At 47.6% G+C, this 22665-nt stretch overlaps 1 protein-coding gene across 1 annotated transcript; it reads right to left on the minus strand.

Moving 5' to 3' along the window:
* Window positions 1–1659: 1659 nt before the first annotated feature.
* LOC142563335 (thyrotropin-releasing hormone-degrading ectoenzyme-like) lies at window positions 1660–20819 on the minus strand. The gene is made up of 5 exons (XM_075673895.1): window positions 20572–20819; window positions 17032–17238; window positions 15357–15556; window positions 3367–3623; window positions 1660–1910 (listed from the first exon to the last, which is right to left on the minus strand). Exons 1-5 carry the CDS (start codon window positions 20817–20819, stop codon window positions 1683–1685), a joined length of 1140 nt encoding a protein of 379 aa, XP_075530010.1. The 3' UTR covers window positions 1660–1682.
* Window positions 20820–22665: the final 1846 nt, after the last annotated feature.

The following is a 22665-nucleotide window of genomic DNA, read 5'->3' on the forward strand; positions in this document are numbered from 1 at the left end:
AGATGCAAGTATTAGTGAGCTGCGTGTCGTATGCGCTAACATACCACCGGAGAAAATGGAGAGAAATAGGAGGACTTTATTCCTGTTTATCACCTTTATACCACAGTGTCTCTATTCCATCTGTCAGCCCCTTTCTTGATTTTGGATCACCGGAGAAAATGCAATTTACGTCATGATGCTGCAAACCTGCATCGTAAATACCGTTAAGTGCTAGGTAGCTAGCCGGAGTCAGAATCAAGTACAAGCCATTTAAATGCAAGCTCAGTTCGCTTCAGGTCGAGACATGCTCCCCGGTGTGCGTGGGCGCCAGAAGCCTAATGTGCATTAAATAGCTCGCTTTTCTTAAGTTAGCTTCACCGTTATACATTTGTATTATGCGGTAAGGTATATTTAAGCGTGCAATGGGGCCACTGTGACGGGACAAGTACGTGTTCCTCAAATGAAGACGCACCGTTTCCCGTCACACTGTGAGCGCCGAGACGTTTACAGGGGCTCTACTGTCAGCCATATTAAGAGCTGCTTCCGACATTGTTGTCTCGATTTCAAACATTCATTTCGCTCACTTCGTGTTCCTCCTATATGAGGTCGAGTAGGCGTTCCTTATTCTACGCCAACAACTGCAGGCGCGCAGGTGGCACCTGCAATCTCAATTCGAGTAACGAGGCGTCTAATAACTGCACCGGCCGCCATTCAGAGTTGTTTCTCAGGTTGCTGTCACTCACAAGAACATTAGGTGTTTTTTTTTTCCATCGCCCTCTTCGGCGAACCTCTAGATTTGCGAGGTCCCCAAGTTGGTAGGTATGTTGCTAATGTCTAACCATGACAGAAATGTAATTTTTCCCAAATTCATAATTATTTTTTACAGCCGCTGTGGAATATCGAAGTAATAATAAACATTACAGCAGACATTGCGCGTTAGGAACATTTCTATAGCAGTAGTGTCAACGTTGTCTTATGCAGGAAAAACACGGGGGAATGCGGGAGATGGAAACTCAAGATGATGGAGCAAACGTTGAAAACCCTTAAAAACCTTGAAAAAGAGAAGTTCACTTAACGAAACGTTGGCCCCCGTTTTTTTCCGTGTTCTCGCTTTGCTCGCTGTGTTACGCAAACATTCGGGAATAATTTCTCGAAACAGTTACAAATTCATAATTAGCAGTTAAGAAAGAAAAATGAACACAGTATTCTTCGAATTCGCTTTCAATCAGTGTCGTCCAATTTTCAAAAAACTCGCGAGAAATGTGCGAAACTCACAAATTGCGTCAATGTCTTTGTCATGCATCGTATCGCGCCACTTAGTGGAGCGCAAATGCCATCACATGTCAAACAATTAAACGGCCCCTCCGAAGTTAGCTAAACACAAGTTGCTCAAACCATCTAATATTCTCCTGCCCGGACTCAAGGCGGGCTATACGAAAGCGTTCGCATACTGCTTCCGTTAGCATACCGCATAACAGAACAAAAATTCATTCACCTGCCAATCTATTAATTTCATATCACAAGAACAACAAAAAGAAAGTTACAAGTTCACTTAATCACAAGGAGAAACTTCAGGAACTGCAGAATAGTTCGAAAGAACTCCAAAGCAGCTGCAAACAAAAACTTGAAAATCGCGTTATAATTTCAGCTTACGCAGTTGACATACATCGCATTTGAAAAAGAAAAAAAAAACAATCTAGCGCCTATTTAGGCGCAGTGGTGTGGGGCGTAGTGCACGTGATGAAATTGCAGCACGTCTTCCGACGCATCGCTTCAAGGCACCCGCCGATGACGGGCTCCAGCTGCAAGAGGACGCAGACTTCCTGGTTCCTCAGGTAGAAGGCCCTGTACTCGGTTCGACCGGAGAACTGCTGCAAGGCCTTGAGGGCAGTCTCGGAGTACAAATGCCACACCGTGCAGCTCTCCTCCTTCTGCAACCAAATCCAGAGTAACTTTTTTAAACAAACCTTAAAAACATGCCTCATCAAAGCAGCCAGGTGTTATGTCCCCGCAGAACACCGAGCGGCTTCGAAGTTTCATTTCTGAGCGAATCGAGCGCAGCGTTGATATTTTTTTCCCCTAGTTGCTCAAGTACAAGCTATTCAGTTCAACAAGTTCAACAAGTTGCTCAAGTACAAATTGTCCAGCTCAACAAGTTTCTAAACTTGCCTGCCTTCGCCGAGGGAAAAATTTGTTTAAGTGAATTCTGGGGTTTACGTTACAGGCCTAAGGCACGATCTTATTAAGAGGCATGCCATAGAAAGTGACTGCGGGTTAATCTTGAACACCTCGAGTTTTTTTTGCCTACATCTACTACGTACACGGACGTTCTTTTTTCCGTTTGGCCCCCATCCAAGTGGTCTGCCGTGACCGGAGGTTGAACCTGCGACCTCGAGCTCGGCAGCGCTACGCCATGGCTACACTAAAACCGCGCAGGTGCGCCGATTGAAATAAAGCAGGTGTTTTAGCACCTACGCTCTCTCTATGTAGATGATTTTCATCACTCAAACCAGGATGCACATGTGAGCTAGTTAAATAGCAGGAATGACGAGGGAAAAAACGCGAGAAAATAGGACAGCGCTACAACATGCTTTCTTATCCCGTTTTCAAGTCTCAAACTGTTTATTCTTCGTGAAAGATTCAACGAAGGCGGGTGTGCGTGTGCGTGTGTGCGTGTGCGTGTGCGTGCGTGTGTGTGTGTGTGTGTGTGTGCGTGCGTGTGCGCGCGCGCGCGCGTGTGTGTGTGTGTGTGTGTGTGCGTGTGTGTGTGTGTGTGTGTGTGTGTGTGTGTGTGTGTGTGTGTGTGTGTGTGTGCGTGCGTGCGTGCGTGTGCGTGTGCGTGTGCGTGCGTGTGTGTGTGTGTGTGCGTGTGCGTGCGTGTGTGTGTGTGTGTGTGTGTGTGTGCGTGCGTGTGCGCGCGCGCGCGCGCGTGTGTGTGTGTGTGTGTGTGTGTGTGTGTGTGTGTGTGTGCGTGTGTGTGTGTGTGTGTGTGTGTGCGTGCGTGCGTGTGCGTGTGTGTGTGTGTGTGTGTGTGTGTGTGTGTGTGTGTGTGTGTGTGTGCGTGCGTGCGTGTGTGTGTGTGTGTGTGTGTGTGTGTGTGTGTGTGTGTGTGTGTGTGTGTGTGTGTGTGTGTGTGTGTGTGTGTGTGTGTGTGTGTGCGTGTGTGTGTGTGTGTGTGTGTGTGTGTGTGTGTGTGTGTGTTTCAAGTACGTCCTTTCCATACATAGCTCTATTCCCGCGATACATTTTTCATGAAATGGCCAATATCGGCACTTTCTGATCCTGCTTGATTCTGTTCAGAATTCCTCTTTTCTTTTTCATGCACCTCTAAGGTGTACACCAGAAGTGTCTAAAGCTCACACTACAGCTGCGGAGAACGCGACGCACCTGCAGATACGTGAGCAGCCCCACGAGGGCCTCGACTGACACCATCCGCCTGACGGCCAGCGCGACCATGTCATCGAGGAAGACGGCCCTGGCGGTGTCGGTCAGCGCCGTGTGATCTGTCAGCAGCTGGTGCGTCAGGAGGGCCACGTTGTTCGCGTCGTACTGGACGCGGAAGTAGGACACCGTGGCCGTGTTCACGAGGAACCACGACGAGCTCACGTCCCTCGCCACGCTGGAATGCGCCAATCCACGGCCAGCTTATTGCAGCTGTTGAATTTGCAGCCTGCCGTCGAATCACGGGACGTAGCAGGCCGTCTGTTTATCAGTGTTTCGACATACACTTGGGGAAGTGACGCGGGATTGTTGGCACGTCGTCTTGCAAGGCTACCGTAGCGCAAACAAAACAAACAACGCAGACAGGGACACAGGAGAATGGAATGCAGATAGTTGTGCAACCGTGCTCGCTTCCTCTCTGAACAAAAAGAACGACTAGCATCAAGCTTGGCCTTCAGCTCTGTACGGCCAAGTACAGAGCTGAAGGCCACAATTGCCGCAAATGGGAGACGCACGCGAAGCACACGCATCAGGCTATCTTATAATACCGGCCCCCAAAGAGCCCCTCTTATTAGCGCCTCGCCAAAGCGCGTGCGCCGATCCCAAACGATCTCTCTGGGTTTGCGCACGCCCCTAACGCTACATTTGAAAGAACTCGCTGCCCTTCCACTCTGTGAAGAAGGATGACCAGCGAAGCTGTGCATGTGGGCCCCCTAATGGCGAATCGCACCTACGCCGTGGGGCGGCCCGGCATTGCACTATTTTCGGTATTTGCCCACGCATGGGGGGTGCTTAACGCCTGCTTCCCCTCCGCCGCGGGTCGGGCCGGTATTGCACTATCTTCGGGATCGGCCCACGTATGGGGAGTGATTAACGCCTGCTTCACCTCCGCCGCGGGTCGGGCGGCTATTGGACCATCTTCGCGATCGGCCCACGTATGGGGAGTGATTAACGCCTGCTTCACCTCCGCAGCGGGTCGGTCCGGCATTTCACTGTCTTCGGGTTCGGCCCACGTATCGGGAGTGATTAACGCCTGCTTCACGTCCGCTGCGGGTCGGCCCGGCATTTCACTATCTTCGCGATCGGCCCACGTATGGGGAGTGATTAACGCCTGCTTCCCCTCCGCCGCGGGTCGGGCCGGTATTGCACTATCTTCGGGATCGGCCCACGTATGGGGAGTGATTAACGCCTGCTTCACCTCCGCCGCGGGTCGGGCGGCTATTGGACCATCTTCGCGATCGGCCCACGTATGGGGAGTGATTAACGCCTGCTTCACCTCCGCAGCGGGTCGGTCCGGCATTTCACTATCTTCGGGTTCGGCCCACGTATCGGGAGTGATTAACGCCTGCTTCACCTCCGCTGCGGGTCGGCCCGGCATTTCACTATCTTCGCGATCGGCCCACGTATGTGGAGTGATTAACGCCTGCTTCCCCTCCGCCGCGGGTCGGGCCGGTATTGCACTATCTTCGGGATCGGCCCACGTATGGGGAGTGATTAACGCCTGCTTCACCTCCGCCGCGGGTCGGGCGGCTATTGGACCATCTTCGCGATCGGCCCACGTATGGGGAGTGATTAACGCCTGCTTCACCTCCGCAGCGGGTCGGTCCGGCATTTCACTATCTTCGGGTTCGGCCCACGTATCGGGAGTGATTAACGCCTGCTTCACCTCCGCTGCGGGTCGGCCCGGCATTTCACTATCTTCGCGATCGGCCCACGTATGTGGTGTGATTAACGCCTGCTTCACCTCCGCCGCGGGTCGGGCCGGTATTGCACTATCTTCGGGATCGGCCCACGTATGGGGAGTGATTAACGCCTGCTTCACCTTCGCCGCGGGTCGGCCCGGCATTTCACTATCTTCGGGTTCGGCCCACGTATGGGGAGTGATTAACGCCTGCTTCACCTCCGTCGCCTGTCTGGCTGGTATTGCGCTATCTTCGGCACTATCTTTGGGATCGGCCATTGTACAGGGAGTTTTTATTTAGCTTGCCACGCCAACGACACGAAAATTTGCTTGGATGGCAGCAGTATACAGCTTCGCTGTAAAAATGATAGCGTGGGTGCCCCTAAAGCCCCTAACCTGCTTTGCATCGTCCCAACGCCGCTGCGAACACCTAAATAAAGAAAGCGTCAACGCCTCCTCAATGAAAATAACAAACTCTCAGGGATGCTTTTCGTACCGTGCAATATTACAAATTGCATTGCTTCATGGTTTTTTTTTTCTCTAGCATTATATTTTCATTGTCTTTCCGCGTCCAGGAAGGGCGCTGCCATCGCGTGGCGCTAACGCAAGCCGGGAACGCTACTCTAAAGCACCTCCCCTGCGGGTCAGACAGCCAACGCACAGTGTTCGCTTGTTGGGGCGCCCTAAACTCTAGGCCCCTATATTATAAACCTCCCTATAGACTGCGACACCGGGCGGAACTTCCAAATGGCTTAGTTAGGGTGCAGACCCACCAATCAATAGGCAAGTACAAACACGCGCATTCTAATCACAATACAAAAGACAGCCAGTGGTCGAGCGATCTCGTCCCCGATTCAACGATATAACAGAAGCTACGCGTCACTGATGCAGCTAGTGTTTCTTTTTTTCTTAGTTAGCACCCTTCCATTAACTCACGTACGGTTTAATTCTTGCTTCTGACGAGTGTCTTCATCTCACCACAGCGTCGCTCACACATGCAGGCCTTTTCAGAGTGCCGGCAAATGCACCAGGCCGTTTTTTTTTCTTTCTTCATAAGATTTGGTTCGTGTCTTTTCGGCTCGTTCATTCATACAGCGCCCTGTCTATTTGACGTAGGACTTGCCGCGCGTCAGGGCAATTCCATACACAAGTCCCGTGGCACATTTTCTTTTTATATGTACATAGTGCAACCCTAAGAGGGTTACCGCAGCTCGTGCCGTGTGGCTTCCCGCAGCGTTGCCGGCCGGTTTATTCTCGAGCGGTTCGGAAAGCAGAGCTGAGCCAGCTTAATGTGGGCAGAAAAGACAATGGGTACGCCATGCTAGCACTGCGACAATCTTGAGGTTATGGGTGACCTTTTGAGCGTAAGGAATTATGAGGGATCATGTAACGCGAGTGCGTGTATTCTCCGATTTACTCGTAGATCTGCACCACAAATAAATCTGATGAAAGTACCGCCCGTGTTGTCGTCTATTTGTCCACATTTTTTTTGCCTGTCTGATTTGCGGCAATTACGTCTTCCAGCAAACGCCAAATAGGCCAAGAAGCGGTTCTTCTGAATTACAGAGTGCGTTTATCACGTGATATGCCCTTTCTGCAAGCAGGGTCCGTACGCACCGATCGATGTAGTGAAAGCCCCCAAAAAATATTTGAAGCGTAGTGGTGTGTAGCCGTATTTTCATTGTTATGAGTAAATCATGGTTCCTTCTTCTATAGTGTGCTCTATAGACTGTAAACGTATGCAAAATCTGTCCACTATACTGAGGCCTGATGATCTTCTCTGCTCAGTGCAACACGTTGATTTTTCATTGTCTGTAACAAAAGCACACAGCTGGAGAGGAAATGCTAACAGCGTTCTCAAACAGTTGCTGCCTTCTGGCTGCATAATTAACTGCATTATGTGGCCATGAGCGCAGCTCTTGAAATCCACACTACAATATGTCCAATAGATTGCAATAACACACTAGAGAGCTGCACCTGTTTTATCACCAGTTCCTCAAGGGCAACTGCAAATAGTAGCCAGAATTTGTTTAATGCGCAAGCATTCTTTGGCGATTTCCCTAACCGCGTCACGCGAACAGTGTATTTACACAACAATGCGTCATTCGCAAAGTTCAGACATTTACTCGTTATGATAATGTAAATGTAGATGATTGGTAGCTTTTAGGTGGTAACGAACAACTTAAAGCAAAACAATAAAGTACATATACGAAGTCTGTTAGAAAAGTATCCGACCTTTGGCCGAAGAAAAGAAACTTGCATAACTGGAGCGTTGGAAACCTAATCCCTCTCAAGGTAATGTCCTTGGGACTCCACACACTTCTCCCAGCGGCGCTGTCATTGTTGGAAGCATTCCGAGAAGGCCTCTTACGGAATGCAGTTTAGCTCAGCTGTCGTTGCAGCCATAATGTCCTCTCTTGTATGAAATCGCGCTCCTCTCAGTTGCCTCTTGATTTTACGAAACCGCCAGATGTCGCAGCGGGCCATATTAGCAGAGTAAGGAGCCTGTTGAACTACAGGAGTCTGGTTTTTCGCCAAAAAAGTCTGAATCAAGTGCGAAGAATGTGCAGGAGCATTCTCGTCATGGATGCGCCAATTTCCTGTTGACCACAATTCTGGTCTCGTGCGCCCCACAGCATCGCGTAGGCAACGGAGCACATCCCTGTAGTAATCTTTGGTGATTGCTTGACCCTGTGGTGCGTACTCGTGGTGTACCACACCGCGGGAGTCAAAGAAAGCAGTCAGCATCACTTTGACGTTGCTGCGCACTTGGTGGGCCTTCTTTGGTCTTGCTGACTTGGAATGCTTCCACTGTGACGACTGGGATTTGCTTTCAGGGTCGTACTCGTACACTCGATACTCGTCACCAGTGATTATGGTGTTCATGAAATCGGGGTCACTGTTTGTGGAATCCAGCACGTCCTGTGAGACTTCAACACGAAGTTGCTTTTGCTCCACCGTGAGCAGCTTCGGCACGAATTTCGCCGCAGCTCTCTTCATGGCCAAATCTTCGGTCATATTGGATTGTGCAGAAAAAGTGCTGATGCCCACCTATTCCGCAATTTCTCGGATAGTCACACGACGGTCCCGCATCACCACCGCATTCGCTTCGCCAATGACCTGGTCATTTCGGCATGTTGATGGCCGACCGTACCGTGGCTCGCACTCTACCGGTGTGCGGCCGTCTTTAAACCGGTTGTACCACTCTTCAATCTGTGTGCTGCTCATAGCATCGTCACCGAAAGCCGTCTGAATCTTCCAGATGGTTTCCACTTGACTGTCGCCCAGTTTATGACAAAATTTGATGCAGTAGCGCTGCTCCAGTCGCTCCGCCATTTTTCTTGCAATAAAAAACCGACGAGAGCACTGCGCACTACCTTACTCAAACGCTGCGTCCCAGCTACTGACGCTGTCGGCAGGCGGGAAAAAATTCGCGCATGCGCATGAACGTTCAAGGTCGGCTGATGCAAGCGGGCTTGTTTCACATCCATCATCATCACCATCAGCCTGGTTACGCCCACTGCAGGGCAAAAACCTCTTCCATACTTCTCCAACTACCCCGGTCATGAGCTAATTGTGGCCGTGTTGTCCCTGCAAACTTCTTAATCTCATTTGTCGACGTAATTTTCTGCCATCCCCTGCTACGCTTCCATTCTATTTGAATCCAGTGCGTAACCCTTACATACCACCGGTTATCTTCCCTCATTACATGTCCTGCCCATGTCACCATTTCTTTTTTCTTTATTTCAACTAAGATGCCATTAACTCGCGTTTGTTCCCTCCCCCAATCTGCTCTATTCTTATCCCTTGACGTTACACCCATCATTCTTCTTTCCATAGCTCGTTGCATCGTGATCAATTTACGTAGAACCCTTTTCATAAGCCTCCACGTTTCTGCCCCGTAGGTGAGTACTGGTACGACACAGTTGTTATACACTTTTCTTCTGAGTGATAATGGCAACCTGCTGTTAATGATCTGAGAATACCTGCCAAACACACCCCAGCCCATTCTTATTCTTCTGATTATTTCATTCTCATTATCCGGATCCGCGGTCACTACCTGCCCTTAGTAGATGCATTCCCTTACCACTTCCAGTGCCTCGCTAACTATCGTAAACTGCTGTTCTTTTCGAGACTGTTAAACATTGCTTTAGTTTTCTGCAGATTAACTTTTAGACCCACCCTTCTGCTTTGCCTCTCCAAGTCAGTGAGCATGCACTGCAATTGATCCCCTGAGTTACTAAGCAAGGCAATATCATCAGCGAATCGCAAATTACTAAGGTATTCTCCATGAACTCTTATCCCCAATTCTTCCCAATCCACGTCTCTGAATACCTCCTGTAAACACGCTGTGAATAGCATTGGAGAGATCGTATCTCCATGCCTGACGCCCTTCTTTATTGGGATTTTGTTGCTTTCTTGATGGAAGACTACGGTGGCTGTTGAGCCGCTATAAATATCTTTCAGTATCTTTACATACGGCTCGTCTAAAACCCGATACCGTAATGCCGGTATGACTGCCGAGGTTTCGACTGAATCAAACGTTTTCTCGTAATCAATGAGAGCTATATATAAGGGTTGCTTATATTCCGCACATTTCTCTATCACCTGATTGATAGTATGAATATGGTCTATTGTTGAGCAGCCTTTACGAAATCCTACCTGGTCCTTTGGTTGACAGAAGTCTAAGGTGTTCCTTATTCTATTTGCGATTACCTTAGTAAATACTTTGTAGACAATGGGCAGTAAGCTGATCGGTCTCTAATTTTTCAAGTGTTGAGCATCCCCTTTTTTATGGATTAAGATTATGTTGGCGTTATTCCAAGATTCCGGTACGATCGAGGTCCTGAGGCATTGCGGTATACAGGGTGGTCAGTTTTCCTATAACTATCTGCCCGCCATCCTTCAACAAATCTGCTGTAACCTGATCCTCCCCAGCTGCCTTCCCCCTTTGCATAGCTCCCAAGGCTTCTTTTACTTCTTCCGGCGTTACTTGTGGGATGTCAAATTCGTCTAGACTATTCCCTCTTCCATTATCTTCGTGCGTGCCGCTGGTACTGTATAAATCTCTATAGAACTCCTCAGCCACTTGAATTGAGGAGTTCCATACCCATCAGATGTTCGCAAAAAAAATAAGGTCGGATACTTTTCTAACGGACCTCGTAAATACCCGCAGAGATACATAAGGCTCCTTAGAATATGCATGAGGTAGCCTATAGTAGTCGTGGGCCAACTGGAATTTGGGTGTGGGTCAACTTGAAATTTGGAGGTGGGCCAACTGAAATTTCGGTGTGGGCCATCATGAAATTTGGGGGTGGGACAACCTCAAATTTGGCTCTAGGTCAACTTGAAATTTGCAGGTGGACCAACTGAAATTTCGGTACGGGCCAACATAAAATTCGGGAGTACGCCAACTTAAACTTGGGGGCGGGCCAACTCAAGTTTCTGGGTGGACCAACTTGATGTTTGGGTGTGGGCCAGTTTAATTTGCGGTCAGGCCAGCTAAAATTTGGTGGTATGCCTAGGCATACTTGACAACTCTAATGGACTTTCCGCATTCTTTTTATTCTTCAGGGAGAGTTCGCTGCTGGGTTAGTTGATGCGTGATAACTTAAAACGAAAACAGTGCGCTGTCTTCGTCGAACTTATCTTTCGCCTTAGTTAGGACCTGCGTTATGCCTTTTCCACACAGCTAGAACTTTTGAGACTTCCTGTGGCAGTCATGAAACCTGATGTTCAGCGTTGCTTACTTGTACAGCATTGAGACCTCGACACTCTGCCGACACTGTGCTATTGAACCCAGTCAGACATGTAATCAAGAGCTTGACACCGTGTGACGCTCCTGCCGTGCTCACTTGTAGCGCTCGATGTTTCCTCGGAACCAGTGGGCGCCCTTTTCTGGCACTCGGACGGCCCCCTGCACGTCCAGCACGAACGGCACCGCCCACACGAGCGTCTCGTTGCATTGCACGTCGTCGAAGCAGTGCCAACCCTGCGGGCGCCATTTTTTTTCTTCTCAGCGTAGCCTCAGCACTAATTCCTCATTCTTGGCACTAATCTCTAATGCACAAATGCACATCTCTGCATTAAACGTTTCCCTACACAATGACGTCACCGACCACGTTTGCAACGAAGACGAAGCGCTGAGGTGCTCACGCGAAAGCGAAGTGCTCGCATGGAGACGAAGCCGACAAAAGCAATTTACGGGCGTCACGCACTCAGCAGTTGGAAGCTTATCACAACACACCCCCCCCTCCCCCGGTCTTCTGTTTCTTCTTATTTTTTTCTTCCGTTACTCATTCATTCCTGGTTGCGCTAATGTGAAGGATACGAAGTGCCAGTTGCCCATGCTGAAATTCGTCTCTTACGCGTGACTTTATCACGAGAGTAACGTGAACATCTTGCGTGTTGTCAGATAAATATACTCGTACACGCTGACTGCCGCGACGACTGTGCCGCCATTATGGCTTGGCAAATTGCCTCGCGGGAAGGTTAGCGTGCGAATTATTAAAGAAAGGTGGTTACACGCCAGATCGTCGGTGCGAAAGCTATTAAGAGAATTATGGTACACAAGAGATTTCGCAATCTGACCCCTTTCAAAGCCGAAGGCGGCAATCGAACCCTCGACATCGTGCTCGAAAGAGGAACGCTATTGCTGGAGAGCTATCATGGCGGCTCGGACATATAAATTTTATCATTCGGTTTTCTTTTTGTTTTGTTTTTTATATTCTACGCAAAACGCGCAGTTATACAGCGAGCTTCCTCTTTTACAAGCCGCAGCTTCTCCGCGGAATCATGACGCTATTACGACGTGTCTGCACGGGCGTAACCGATCACACTCGCAAATCTGGGCTCTTCACAGTAAAAAGTCGGAGGCCAGACGGTCATCTGAACGGATTTTACTGCGCAGCTCTTAGGAGCCCCGTTCCTGCAGCGAGCGTAGGCGTCTTAGCTCGTGACCAAGCGAACGAGCACAGCGAAAGATGAGAGCGAACGCGGATCGCAGCGGGATATGAAAGACGGTGAGAGCGAAGATAGCGCGAGGAGGATAGCGGAGGTGGAGGATGCAGCGGAACCATGAGGCGGAAAGCGGAGGAGGGTATAGAGAAAGGGTGAAGAGGAAAGCGGAGTCCCGCAATACGGACTATGGCGACGATGGCTACGAGATGGCGCCAGAGTAGAGAACGTCGTTGCGCTCGAGATCGATGCGCTCGCCCGCCTCCACTACGTTCTCGGGGGCGTGCGCATCGAGGCACTCTACGCGTCGTCTGCTCACTAAAGCGCAGCATGAGTGGAGGTCTGTCTGCGGCGGCTGCTGTCAATCGCGACTACGCGTAAGCCACGCGCTGCCTTTCGCGAACTGCCAATTAGCGAGGCTGTCGCGTCACACTTCGCTCTGTTTGGGACGTGCTGCACGAGGCAGATTGTCCGCACCAGCCAATATATCGCGAAATGAAAACACGTATAGAGCTGCGCTCAAGTTTTGCCTTAGGCAGTATCGTAATCTTCCGTGAATTTTTGCACCTTTACACAGGTAGTATCCCGCATGCATATTTCAAGATTTTGTATGCGCGTCTGAGTGCATTGCCTTAGCGACATACGCGACCGATAAAAATAGCTCCCCAAAGCATGTCACATCAGCTTCTATCGAACCTGGTCCATCAGCTGTGCTACCGAGACATTTCCGCGTATAAAGAGCACTTAACAACAAAACGCCCAATCGGGCTAGTTGGTTGATTTGCATCTTGAAAACTTTTTTTTAATTTAATGATAAACAGTACACGAATTAAAAACAGAAGGTTCTTGCTCAAATCTGTAAGGTTTAATAAAAGGGAGCAGAGGTATATAAGCACAAAAAGCATGTGACTGCACATGCGCAACAATCCAGGGGTGCAAAAAGTTTTCAAGAGCATTTAACGCTCATGGTGACCAGAGGCCGAACTCACAAAGCCATTTCTTCATGACTGTCCTTTGCCACACCCCCGCTGCTTTCGCCAATATTGTCACGTAGTAGTGACCGTGAGGAAGGCAGCAAAACTGTGATTAACGAAACTAGCGTTTTATTGAGCGAACTTGTGCCATAGAGAAAAAAATTCTACAAGAGGGGGCACTCGACAAAGAACTTGACATTTTTGCCTTCTGAGCGACTGAAAACAGGCTTTGAACCCACGAATCGGTCTTGAGTGCGACTAGAAGGCATTCTGCGATCGTGTAACATGGTCTGGCTGAGAGCCTGTGTTGTAGCCACCTCTGTGTACTTGGCGTACCATCCCGTCGACAGAGGCCAAATTGTTTTGGAAACGCGCTGTCACCCGTGTATTTGTGCTCTCAAAGTGCAGGAATTAATGCCCGGGAAGATAGGGATGCTTAAATATCGGACGTTTTCTTCAGATTTTATGGCATTGTTTGGGAGGAGTCTATCTGCTACGAAATGTATGTAAAAGTGAATTTATCTGTAATGCCGCTCATTCACCAATTACGCACGTTTCGCCTCTACACTCAATATTCCTGTTAGGTGAGTATACCAAAATGATATACACGCTTGTAATTTGCTTTTTTTTTCAGCTGATGTCCTCCGGTGGAGCTTCGCACTGCAACGGCTGCCCCTTACTTGGTGCCACAACTTTGGATTAATGCACAAGAAGCCCCCCGGAACGAGCAAAATAAACATTTCACCATTTCAGAAGACGTCTTGCGTTTTCTTTATGAAATTGCACGTGACCAAGATTCCGTGGAGGCTTGTAGAGATCGTTCGCAATCATTTTTACTAAATAATAAAACGATTCTGTGCCAAGGCCGCGCGTGGCTCAGCAGCAGAAGCAAAAAAAAAATTCCACGCTGATCAGCGGAGCCGGCGTGGCGTGTACCAACTGGAGTTCAAAACGCGCGAGCCCGAAACCGAAACCGGAAGGTGCTGATACCATCCGCTTGGTGCGCTACAGTAAATTCGGCCGCTGGTCTCTATGGGAGTTTCCGCTTTTGTTGAAATTTCGTTATCTATGCGTGTGCCCTCAAAAGCAGGCTACACTCAAAGAAAAACGATAGCGGCGAACACACTCGGGGATCGTCGAAAATCTCATCAGCGGGTCAAGGGCTTCGGCTTCTATACACCAGTCGTAGAATCTTCCAGAGTAACCACTGGGACCCGCGTGTTTTCCACAAAGTTCTACATTATTCGCGTCGCGCACACATGCAATCAGATTACACAAGGTTCGGTGACAGACAGCGGATGGAACCATCCATAACATTCTAGAAACTTCCGATACATGCAGGTACGTCCTGCGCTGTGCGATAACATTTGTTAGGCGGTGACAAGCGGTCACCCGGAAGAGATAAACAAGTACACCTGTCAATATTGCGTCCAGCATTAGCATTGGCTGGCGTTCACTCTTACGAGCAATTATGTCGTAACATGCTTTTAAGGTGATTGCCGTCATTTGGGAACATCACCCGGCTTTCGGTATGTCTGACTCTCAGGGTATACTCCTAATCAATTGGGTAGAGCATTAGGGCTGCTGTGCTGAGGGAGCCTAGTTCAATAGCAACCGTCGGGCCAACATGTGTCGCCGGGTATGCGCCGTCCCTCAATGAAACCTCTTTGACGTTAACATGGGTTGCTGGGTATGCGCCCTTCTTGGAAGTTTCTTTCGCGCAAATTTGTGTCAACAAACAAGACCGTGCAACTGGGCATGTGGCACCACTTCAATAGCAACAAAATCTCAATTAAAATTAATCCAGTTGAGAGCAGAATTGAACATGCATATTATATATATATATATATATATATATATATATATATATATATATATATATATATATATATACTGAAAACTGTGTCGGGGTATATTTGGTCATGCGCCACTCGCGCACGTTGCTGCGGTGGCGTAAGGAGGTGCAGCGTGTCCAGAGGGACGCACGAGAGAGGGGCCTGGCTCCTTAAACACCCGTATTCGACTCCTTCATGCGTTGACACAACGCTTTGTCACTACGTTGTTTCAATGCTAATCGCATTAACGACGACATTCATCATACTCTCCCGGAATATTGTGGCGAATATGGGCTCAAGTCTGCTTATTACATGCACGTATTACACGGAGGCTTCTATAAAGCGTACTGAATCTCTTGTCAAGGTTTTGGAAGCTTGTGGGCGTTTGAAAGTTTCTCAACTTCCTTAAATAAGACATCAAACTCTATGTACATACGGTCGCACCCATCGGGCCTATCACGTAATGTAAACCGCCACTTAGCCCTATACTGGCCTGCTTCAGGATAAGCCCGGGTCCGCGGGCGTTGTCTACCCGGAGCACGCTGAGCACGGGGTAACCTCCGTAGTCGGTCCACGTGTCCATGTGGCGAGACAGCAGCCTCGACAGGTCCAGAGTCCGCCAGAGGATCGCGCCGTCGGCCACCCCATACTCGTGCTCCTTCATGTAGCGCCTGATGCCAGACTCTATCCTGCACAAGCACCAAGGATTTCTGTGTGCGCCGATGTCAAACTTTTGACGCTTTGACGTTTGACATCATTGATCTCCGGGGGAGCAGACAAGTCCCCCTTCCCCCCCCCTGCCCGTCGTCCAGGCTTCTTACACGAAAAGAGCAACCTACAGTGACACGTCAACCGGTTGACCCACGGCACTGTGTCACATTTTTCCATCGATCTTCAGTGGCACACCATTCTTTTCAATTCTACACTCTCGCCGCTAATACATCCTCGGTCGTCGTCTCGCCTCCCCGCTTACCCTCTCCCCCATTTAGAAGAACCGTACCTATATATACTGCGCCGAGGAGAGCACATGACACCTTGAAAAAGACAAGTCCACTTGTCGAAACGGTGGCTCATGTTCTCACATAGTTCCCGTTTAGTTTATAGACTTACTTTTGCGGGCACAGGTTCACCCAATAAAAAGTTGGTTTCGGGATTCACAGTGTTGCCGCTGTGTTCCTCGCCGTCACTACAATGGGACAATATGATATTTTTGAAAATGTTTCTTTGGCCGAACAATGCACTTTAAAAGCTATGCTTAGTGTCCATCGAGTTAAAAAACGAAAGCACTAAATGCCTGCTCGAAATGTGCGATATAATTCATTGTTATAGGAAAACTTAAGTCAGTAAAGTCTGACACCGCTTGTTACCTCTTGGGGGACGTTTTTTTTTGTTTGTTTTTTGCTGCAGTTGTCTTTACAGTATTGCGTCATTTTGGTCAAACATTCCTTTATTATTGTGACACTAAAATAGCGTAGTCCTTCTTCTTGCTTTCGTTATGAAAATATTCGGAGATGTTTGAGTCGATATTAGAAGCAAACCTTTATAGAGTAATCGTAGAACTTCTACCTAATATCTATTTAACCCAACAAATGCCAACATATTTTTGCTACGCAGAGTGTGATATCTGAAAGTTCTAATTTGAACACGAGAAGCTTAACGCAAGCCGCATAATAGTGTTTGTAATATGATAATGCGAGTTCTCAGCTGTTGATAGTATACTGCCAAATACTAATTTAGTTTTTTCAGTAATTATGGGGTTTTAGGTTAGAAAACCACGATCTGATTGTGAGGCACGCCATAGTGAAGGATCGCGCATTAACTTCGATCACCTGCAATTCTTTAATGTGCCCCTAAATTTAAGCAAACGAACAAGCCTTGCATCAAGCCCCCAGGTTACCTATGTTAAGCCCCATCGAAATGTGGATGCCATGGCCGGAATTAAATCAGCGGCCTCTTGCGCAAGAGCGCGACGCCTTATCAACCGTATTGCATGCAGCGGCGGGTCCAACCAGTTACTAGTTACTTGTTATTCTAATTATCTTCCGTAGGAACGCACTCTCGAGGACCAGAAACAAATGTGATCAAAGTGTTCTCGTTTCTCTGACTGCGTAATGGCGTTTGGTCTTTGCGGAACTAATTGATCAGCTCTACAGTAGCAACATACGTCTCGGGGCACAGGTCGGCAAGCATCGAGAAAATCAGCGTGGTACGCTTAGAGCTGCTATTCCGGCCGTTGTCGTCGTCGTCCATGGCCCGGCTGCGTTCCAGAAGCCGCCACTGGTCCAGGTACGCGCCGAGGCCCACGTGTTGAGTAATCTGGCGCAGGAACGGGTACGCCAGGGACTCGGCAACCCATATGTCCTTCAGGGCACTGCAGTTCATGGTTGCCACTCCACTGAATGGTGCGTTAATACTGGGCTAATTCCTACAATATTATGAAAGTACATGTTACCTCCTGAAGGCGAATCATTGATAGCGATAGCAGAGTACGGCGCCACTACACGAAGTAAGCTTGGTAGCTTAATCTGCCGCATAAAGTGCGGTAAGCATTCGCTTCTTAATTAAATTGGCAAGCATACTGCCACGCGTCCGCAGTCAAAAGTGAACAGATCTCACTAGATGAACGTGAACAGTTGCAGTCACAACCTTGGCGGGATAGAAAGGACTGACCTGGCGAAGTGAACATCTCGTGCTACGTGCTGCTTCAAAGTGTCTACGAAACTTGAGATTACGCGACCTGCAACACTGACAATGCGGTAAGAAAGCGCACGTCAAGCAGCCAGCCATCCCGGCTCGCCCATACTTTGCAATCGCCGAAGATTATCGCCAAGATACAGCGGGTGGGCTGCGTATGCATTCAGCCCTCGTTGTCAGCCATGCGCAACCATGGCTTGGATAAAGGATGAGACCCAGGCGCATTCACTTGCCCCCAAGAATGCAGTTGATTCGTTTCAGTACTGCCGGCCTATCACACAAGGCATTAGGCAGGAGTGGGTTATACGTAAAAAAAAACAGATATGGTAATACAACAGCAAAACTTTGGCAAGGCCGCAAATGCACATGTTACAAAGAACTTGAATCATCACCGAATACCGTGCATCAAACTTTACATTTTGTGTCTTATGAACTAAAGCGCTAGTACTTATACGTTTCATAATTATTTCTCGTATACACACAGAACAAAAAGAAAAGAAAATGAACATACATAACAAACATCTCTTACTGGAGCAAGATCAGTAACCTTTCAAAATAAAAAGCGTTGTAAATACGCGATAATGCAAAGGGACGGCAATGAAATCTTTGAGGCGTACAGAAAAGCACAAGAAAGTGAAACATATGTTAGAACGTAGTACGCGTGCGTTATGTGAGCTGAAATGATTGAAGTAAGATGAATAAAAGAAAGAGGCAAATCAAGAGTATCTTTATTGTCGCAGTTTTGTCATGAACGATTGAACGGTTGCACTATTTACCAGGTCCGAAGACAGCATTTCAATCCGTGACGGTGCGCGAAAAAAAAAATGCATTTTTAGAAGTTTGTGTCTTGCAGGAATACTGCCTCAGTTTTTCGGGATGCTCGGATTGTGTTGGTCGGCGGTGAAATCATTCTATGCACGCGTTCTTATTTACGTACAATTTATCATGGTACAGTCAGAACATGAATTTCAATCGATCGTGCTGTCGTCTTGTCTGCAATGTATCCAAGTCAACGTTTCTTTTTTTTTTCAGTAGTGTACTGGGTGATGTAAGGAAACTGTTGCGATTATAAACAAATCGTAATGATTTTATTTGAATCATTTTCAGTGTCTTAATATTTCCTTGGTTGTGGCGATCCGAGATCAAAAATGAGTACTCGGAGGATTGGATGGATGAAAGTTTTGTACGCCTCAACTTCAATTTTGGTGTTGATCTACGTAAGGACCTTAAGAATCCTAACTTCTGCATAGCTCTCTTTTCAATGTAGGCAACATGATCATTCCACTTAAATTCTGCGCTGAGTACAACACCGAAGTATTTATAGGTATTAACGAACGATAGTTTTTTGCCCACTGATTGAGTATTCATACCGTAAAGGGAGTCGGTTAGGTGTTGCAGTCCCAGCCACCTTTATTTTTTTCATTATCACCCCCCATGTTTGGCTATGGTGATGGACTGCTAAGCACGATGGCGCGGGATCGAATCCCGGCCACGACGGCCGCATTTCGATGGGGCCGAAAGGCGAAAACATCCTTGTACTTAGATTGAGGTGCACGTTAAAGAACCTCAGGTGGTCCCAATTTCCGGAGTCCCCCACTTCGGCCTGCCTCACAATCAGATAGTGGTTTTGGCACGTAAAGCACCACAACTTTCTATTTTCATTATCTTCATTTGCCACGTTGCACACCAAGGAGATATTTTTGTTAAAGCTGTGCTTAAAAGAACCTGGTCGCGTGGACTACGTATATATAGGTAAAGGATGCAGCGATCTGCAAGAAACCTTATAATAACCGGAATATAATGAAAGCAGCGATCTGCAAATAACATTATAATAACCGGAATATAATGGGTGATATTGCGAATAAAAATTAAGGAAGAAATTTGCCCAAGCAATGAACCTCAAGGAATTCCGAACTTCACCGCTTGTGAATCCGAGCATACGTTATCGATAGTAACTAATTCAGTTCAGTAAGAAAAGTAGTTAATGAAATTGAAATACTATTTTTCAGTATAGGTTTAAGTTTTGGAAGAAGTTTTGGATGTGATAAACGATCACACGCTCTTTTCAAAGTCTAGGAATATGTCAATTTGGCCTTACTTATCTAGAACAGCTGCAATATCGTGAACGGTTTGCAGGAGTTGTGTAAGAGTCTTTATGGAAACCATGCTGGCGGTCGTTGATTATATTCCTCGAGAAAATAGAAAGGTGCTTGAATATAATGCGTTCTGAAACTTTAGCGCATGAGCATAGTAGAGAAATCGGTGTACGGAATAAATGAGAGAAGTGGTGGATTTTCTTTGTAGAGGAATAATTTTTGCAAACTTCCAATCCTTTGGAACCTCGCCCTGTAAAATGATTTCTTAAGATAATGCACAAGAAAATCGAGAACCACTCGGCATAGCTCAGAAGAAACGCGTTAGGTATGCCATCAATACCAGACGACTTTTTTAAGATGAATATTAAGGAGCAGTGACAAGAACCCGTTCGTTAGATATCGAGATGTCACTTATTGGTGGAACATCAAAAGCCATTATTTTCTCCTATATCATTTATCGTTTGCCGATGAAGAAATGCGATTAAGGCTGTGAAAGAGTAAGAATAAAAAGATTATCAGGTGTTACACGCCCAAACCACGATTCGATTACCAGGCATGCGGTTACGGGTGTTTGCAGATTGACCTTGAACACCTGGAGTCCGCTCTAAAGGACTGTTCCACGATGCCAAGCTGATGAAGTCAGTGACGACCTAAGAACGCAGTTGTAAATGCGCTACTGTCTAACAAGAAAAGAAAATGCGCCAGCCAATGACGTTCACTCAATTATATAAAGGGGACGAAAATAATTCAATATCGGCGTTTCTCATAAACTATGTTTTGCCATGTGGAGGCACCGACGGGAGTTGGTGTGTGATTCCGTGGCCGAAGCTCGTACTGGGATCGCAGCTTGTCCCCGACTACCGCGTGCCCCTCTAGTGTGGCTTGCAACAGCGGTGACCATAAAGACCACTCACCGAGGCGTGGCATACGAGACGAAAAACTGAAGGACGATGTGTCGGATGACCGGCACGACCCAGTTGCTGCGCTGCCAGACGGCCAAGCGGGAGAGCTCTCCTTGCCGGATGCCGATGAAACCGGCTCCGGACAGGGCCAATTTTGGCAAGTCAGGCACCACCACCAGGTCGAGCACCTGCGACGTGTTGCTCCACGCGCCCGTAAGCTCCTCGAGCAGGTCCACTGCCTGCCCGATGATCCTCAGCATGGTGGCTCGGTAAGGCGCGAAGCTGGAAGGGAAAGCGGTTTACTTCGATGTGCATGTTCCCCTTTTGGCATGGTGGTGTCCTTCGGAGCCTGCATGGATCCCTTTAAGTCCAGTTGCGCACACTTGCCAAACCTACGAATTTCGGGCGTTGTCCCTTAAGCCATCTGTCAAACTTCATCGTAATACATCAGCGTAGCTCTCTTGTGAACATTTTAGAAAAAAGAAATATTTCAACAGATCGGCCGAGTTTCAACAATTTCATTTACCATCGTCGAAACGCTACTTCCCTGCAATAACATGCGAATTTTCAGCATTACTCGTAACCTCCCTACTATTTATGTACTGTCTTGGTCAGGATTAAAAACTCCTATAACAAAGCGAGAAAGTTACAACAAATTGCAGGAAATGCCTATGTTAATCGGTCTGAATCAGACAGCTGTCATCCACCCCGTCATGTCACCGGCTTACCTCATGATACAGCGCTTCCTCGTCATGTTTCTCCTCAAAAAACGGGGCACCAGCGGCTTTGGTGGATGCTGCTAACATCCCCATCGTTCCGTTTTCTAGAGGTAACGCTCTTTGCTGACGGTTGCCGTTGCCATGGTGGCGACGCCAAGGGCCGAATATGGCAGCCGCGTGAATCAGTCTTGCAAAGGCAGTACTTTCTCGATGTCACTAACTGAAAGCTGTTGAAATTCGGCCATCCTTTTCAAATACAAATTCCTTTTTATATGCTGCCCATGGGCTGACGCTGGGGTATTGCGGGTGAAGGTCGAGAAATGGCCGAAAGGCCAATGTCCAAATTTATGGGTATAGTACTCCACTTTTCTTTTTGTCGGTTCTGTCCGGTGAAGGCAAGTTAAAAAGGCACGGACATTATGCTGCGGTTCAATTTAACCTTCTGCTTAGCGAATTTGGCTTCGCTGCACTTCATTTGGCATTGCATCGCTATGCATGGCAACATCACCGAGGCCAATCCCACGTTTCCCAGAAGTTTCTGTTAGCAGTGATTGAAAAATGCTCTTTTTCATCGTCGTAATGCATGAAACCAGTAACCGAGCTATGCATGTTCTTTGAACCGAATGGTGAAGGCAAGTAAAAAATCCACGGGCATTATGCTGCGGTTCAATGTAAATTTGCAAATTTTTCCAAATTTTTGCAGATGCAAAAATTTGCAATGAACATGCACGTGTAAACGCTAAAAATATTCGATGAAAGAACGATACAAGTAAACGATAAAAACATTGCAATCCATGTGAACGTAAACAGATGGTCCCAGGTATTTAAGCCTGCTGTTACCGTTTGCATCTTCTAAAGGATGCAATATACAATAAAATGACTCAACCTTCTGACTATCTGGTGCTTAGTAGTCTTCCCAACAATTATAATTGTGATTCATGTTGTGTGCATTTTCCTATCCGACACCTTCTTGTATGCTGAGATGCGTATGGTGTTCAAGACAAGAACACGCTGGATGCCCAATGTGCATACATGAAATTCACGCAAAAGTGACGAGGAACCTAGCTTTGAGAAAAAGAGATACCGCGTCACTGTGCCGGTTCGCTGACAAACTTAACAAAAACACTGAAAACCATGCCGGAATACACATGTAGATCGCATCAAAACCATATTGCATTCATTTCGAGTCCAAAATTGTTGATATCCTCCATAAAACTGAATAGGATGGGACGCAATGCGCTGTAAAAGCCTCATTCCAGAGTTTAGGGTTCCACATGCCGAATCTGAGCTCAGAAATGTGAACCGGGCGCTGAACCAAAAGAAAATCCTGATTTTTACGCCACGTTCGTCCAAGCGACAAATACACGTCGGCATGCCACCAACTCTG

Source organism: Dermacentor variabilis, chromosome 11, assembly GCF_050947875.1.
Source record: "Dermacentor variabilis isolate Ectoservices chromosome 11, ASM5094787v1, whole genome shotgun sequence".
NCBI lineage: Eukaryota > Metazoa > Arthropoda > Arachnida > Ixodida > Ixodidae > Dermacentor > Dermacentor variabilis.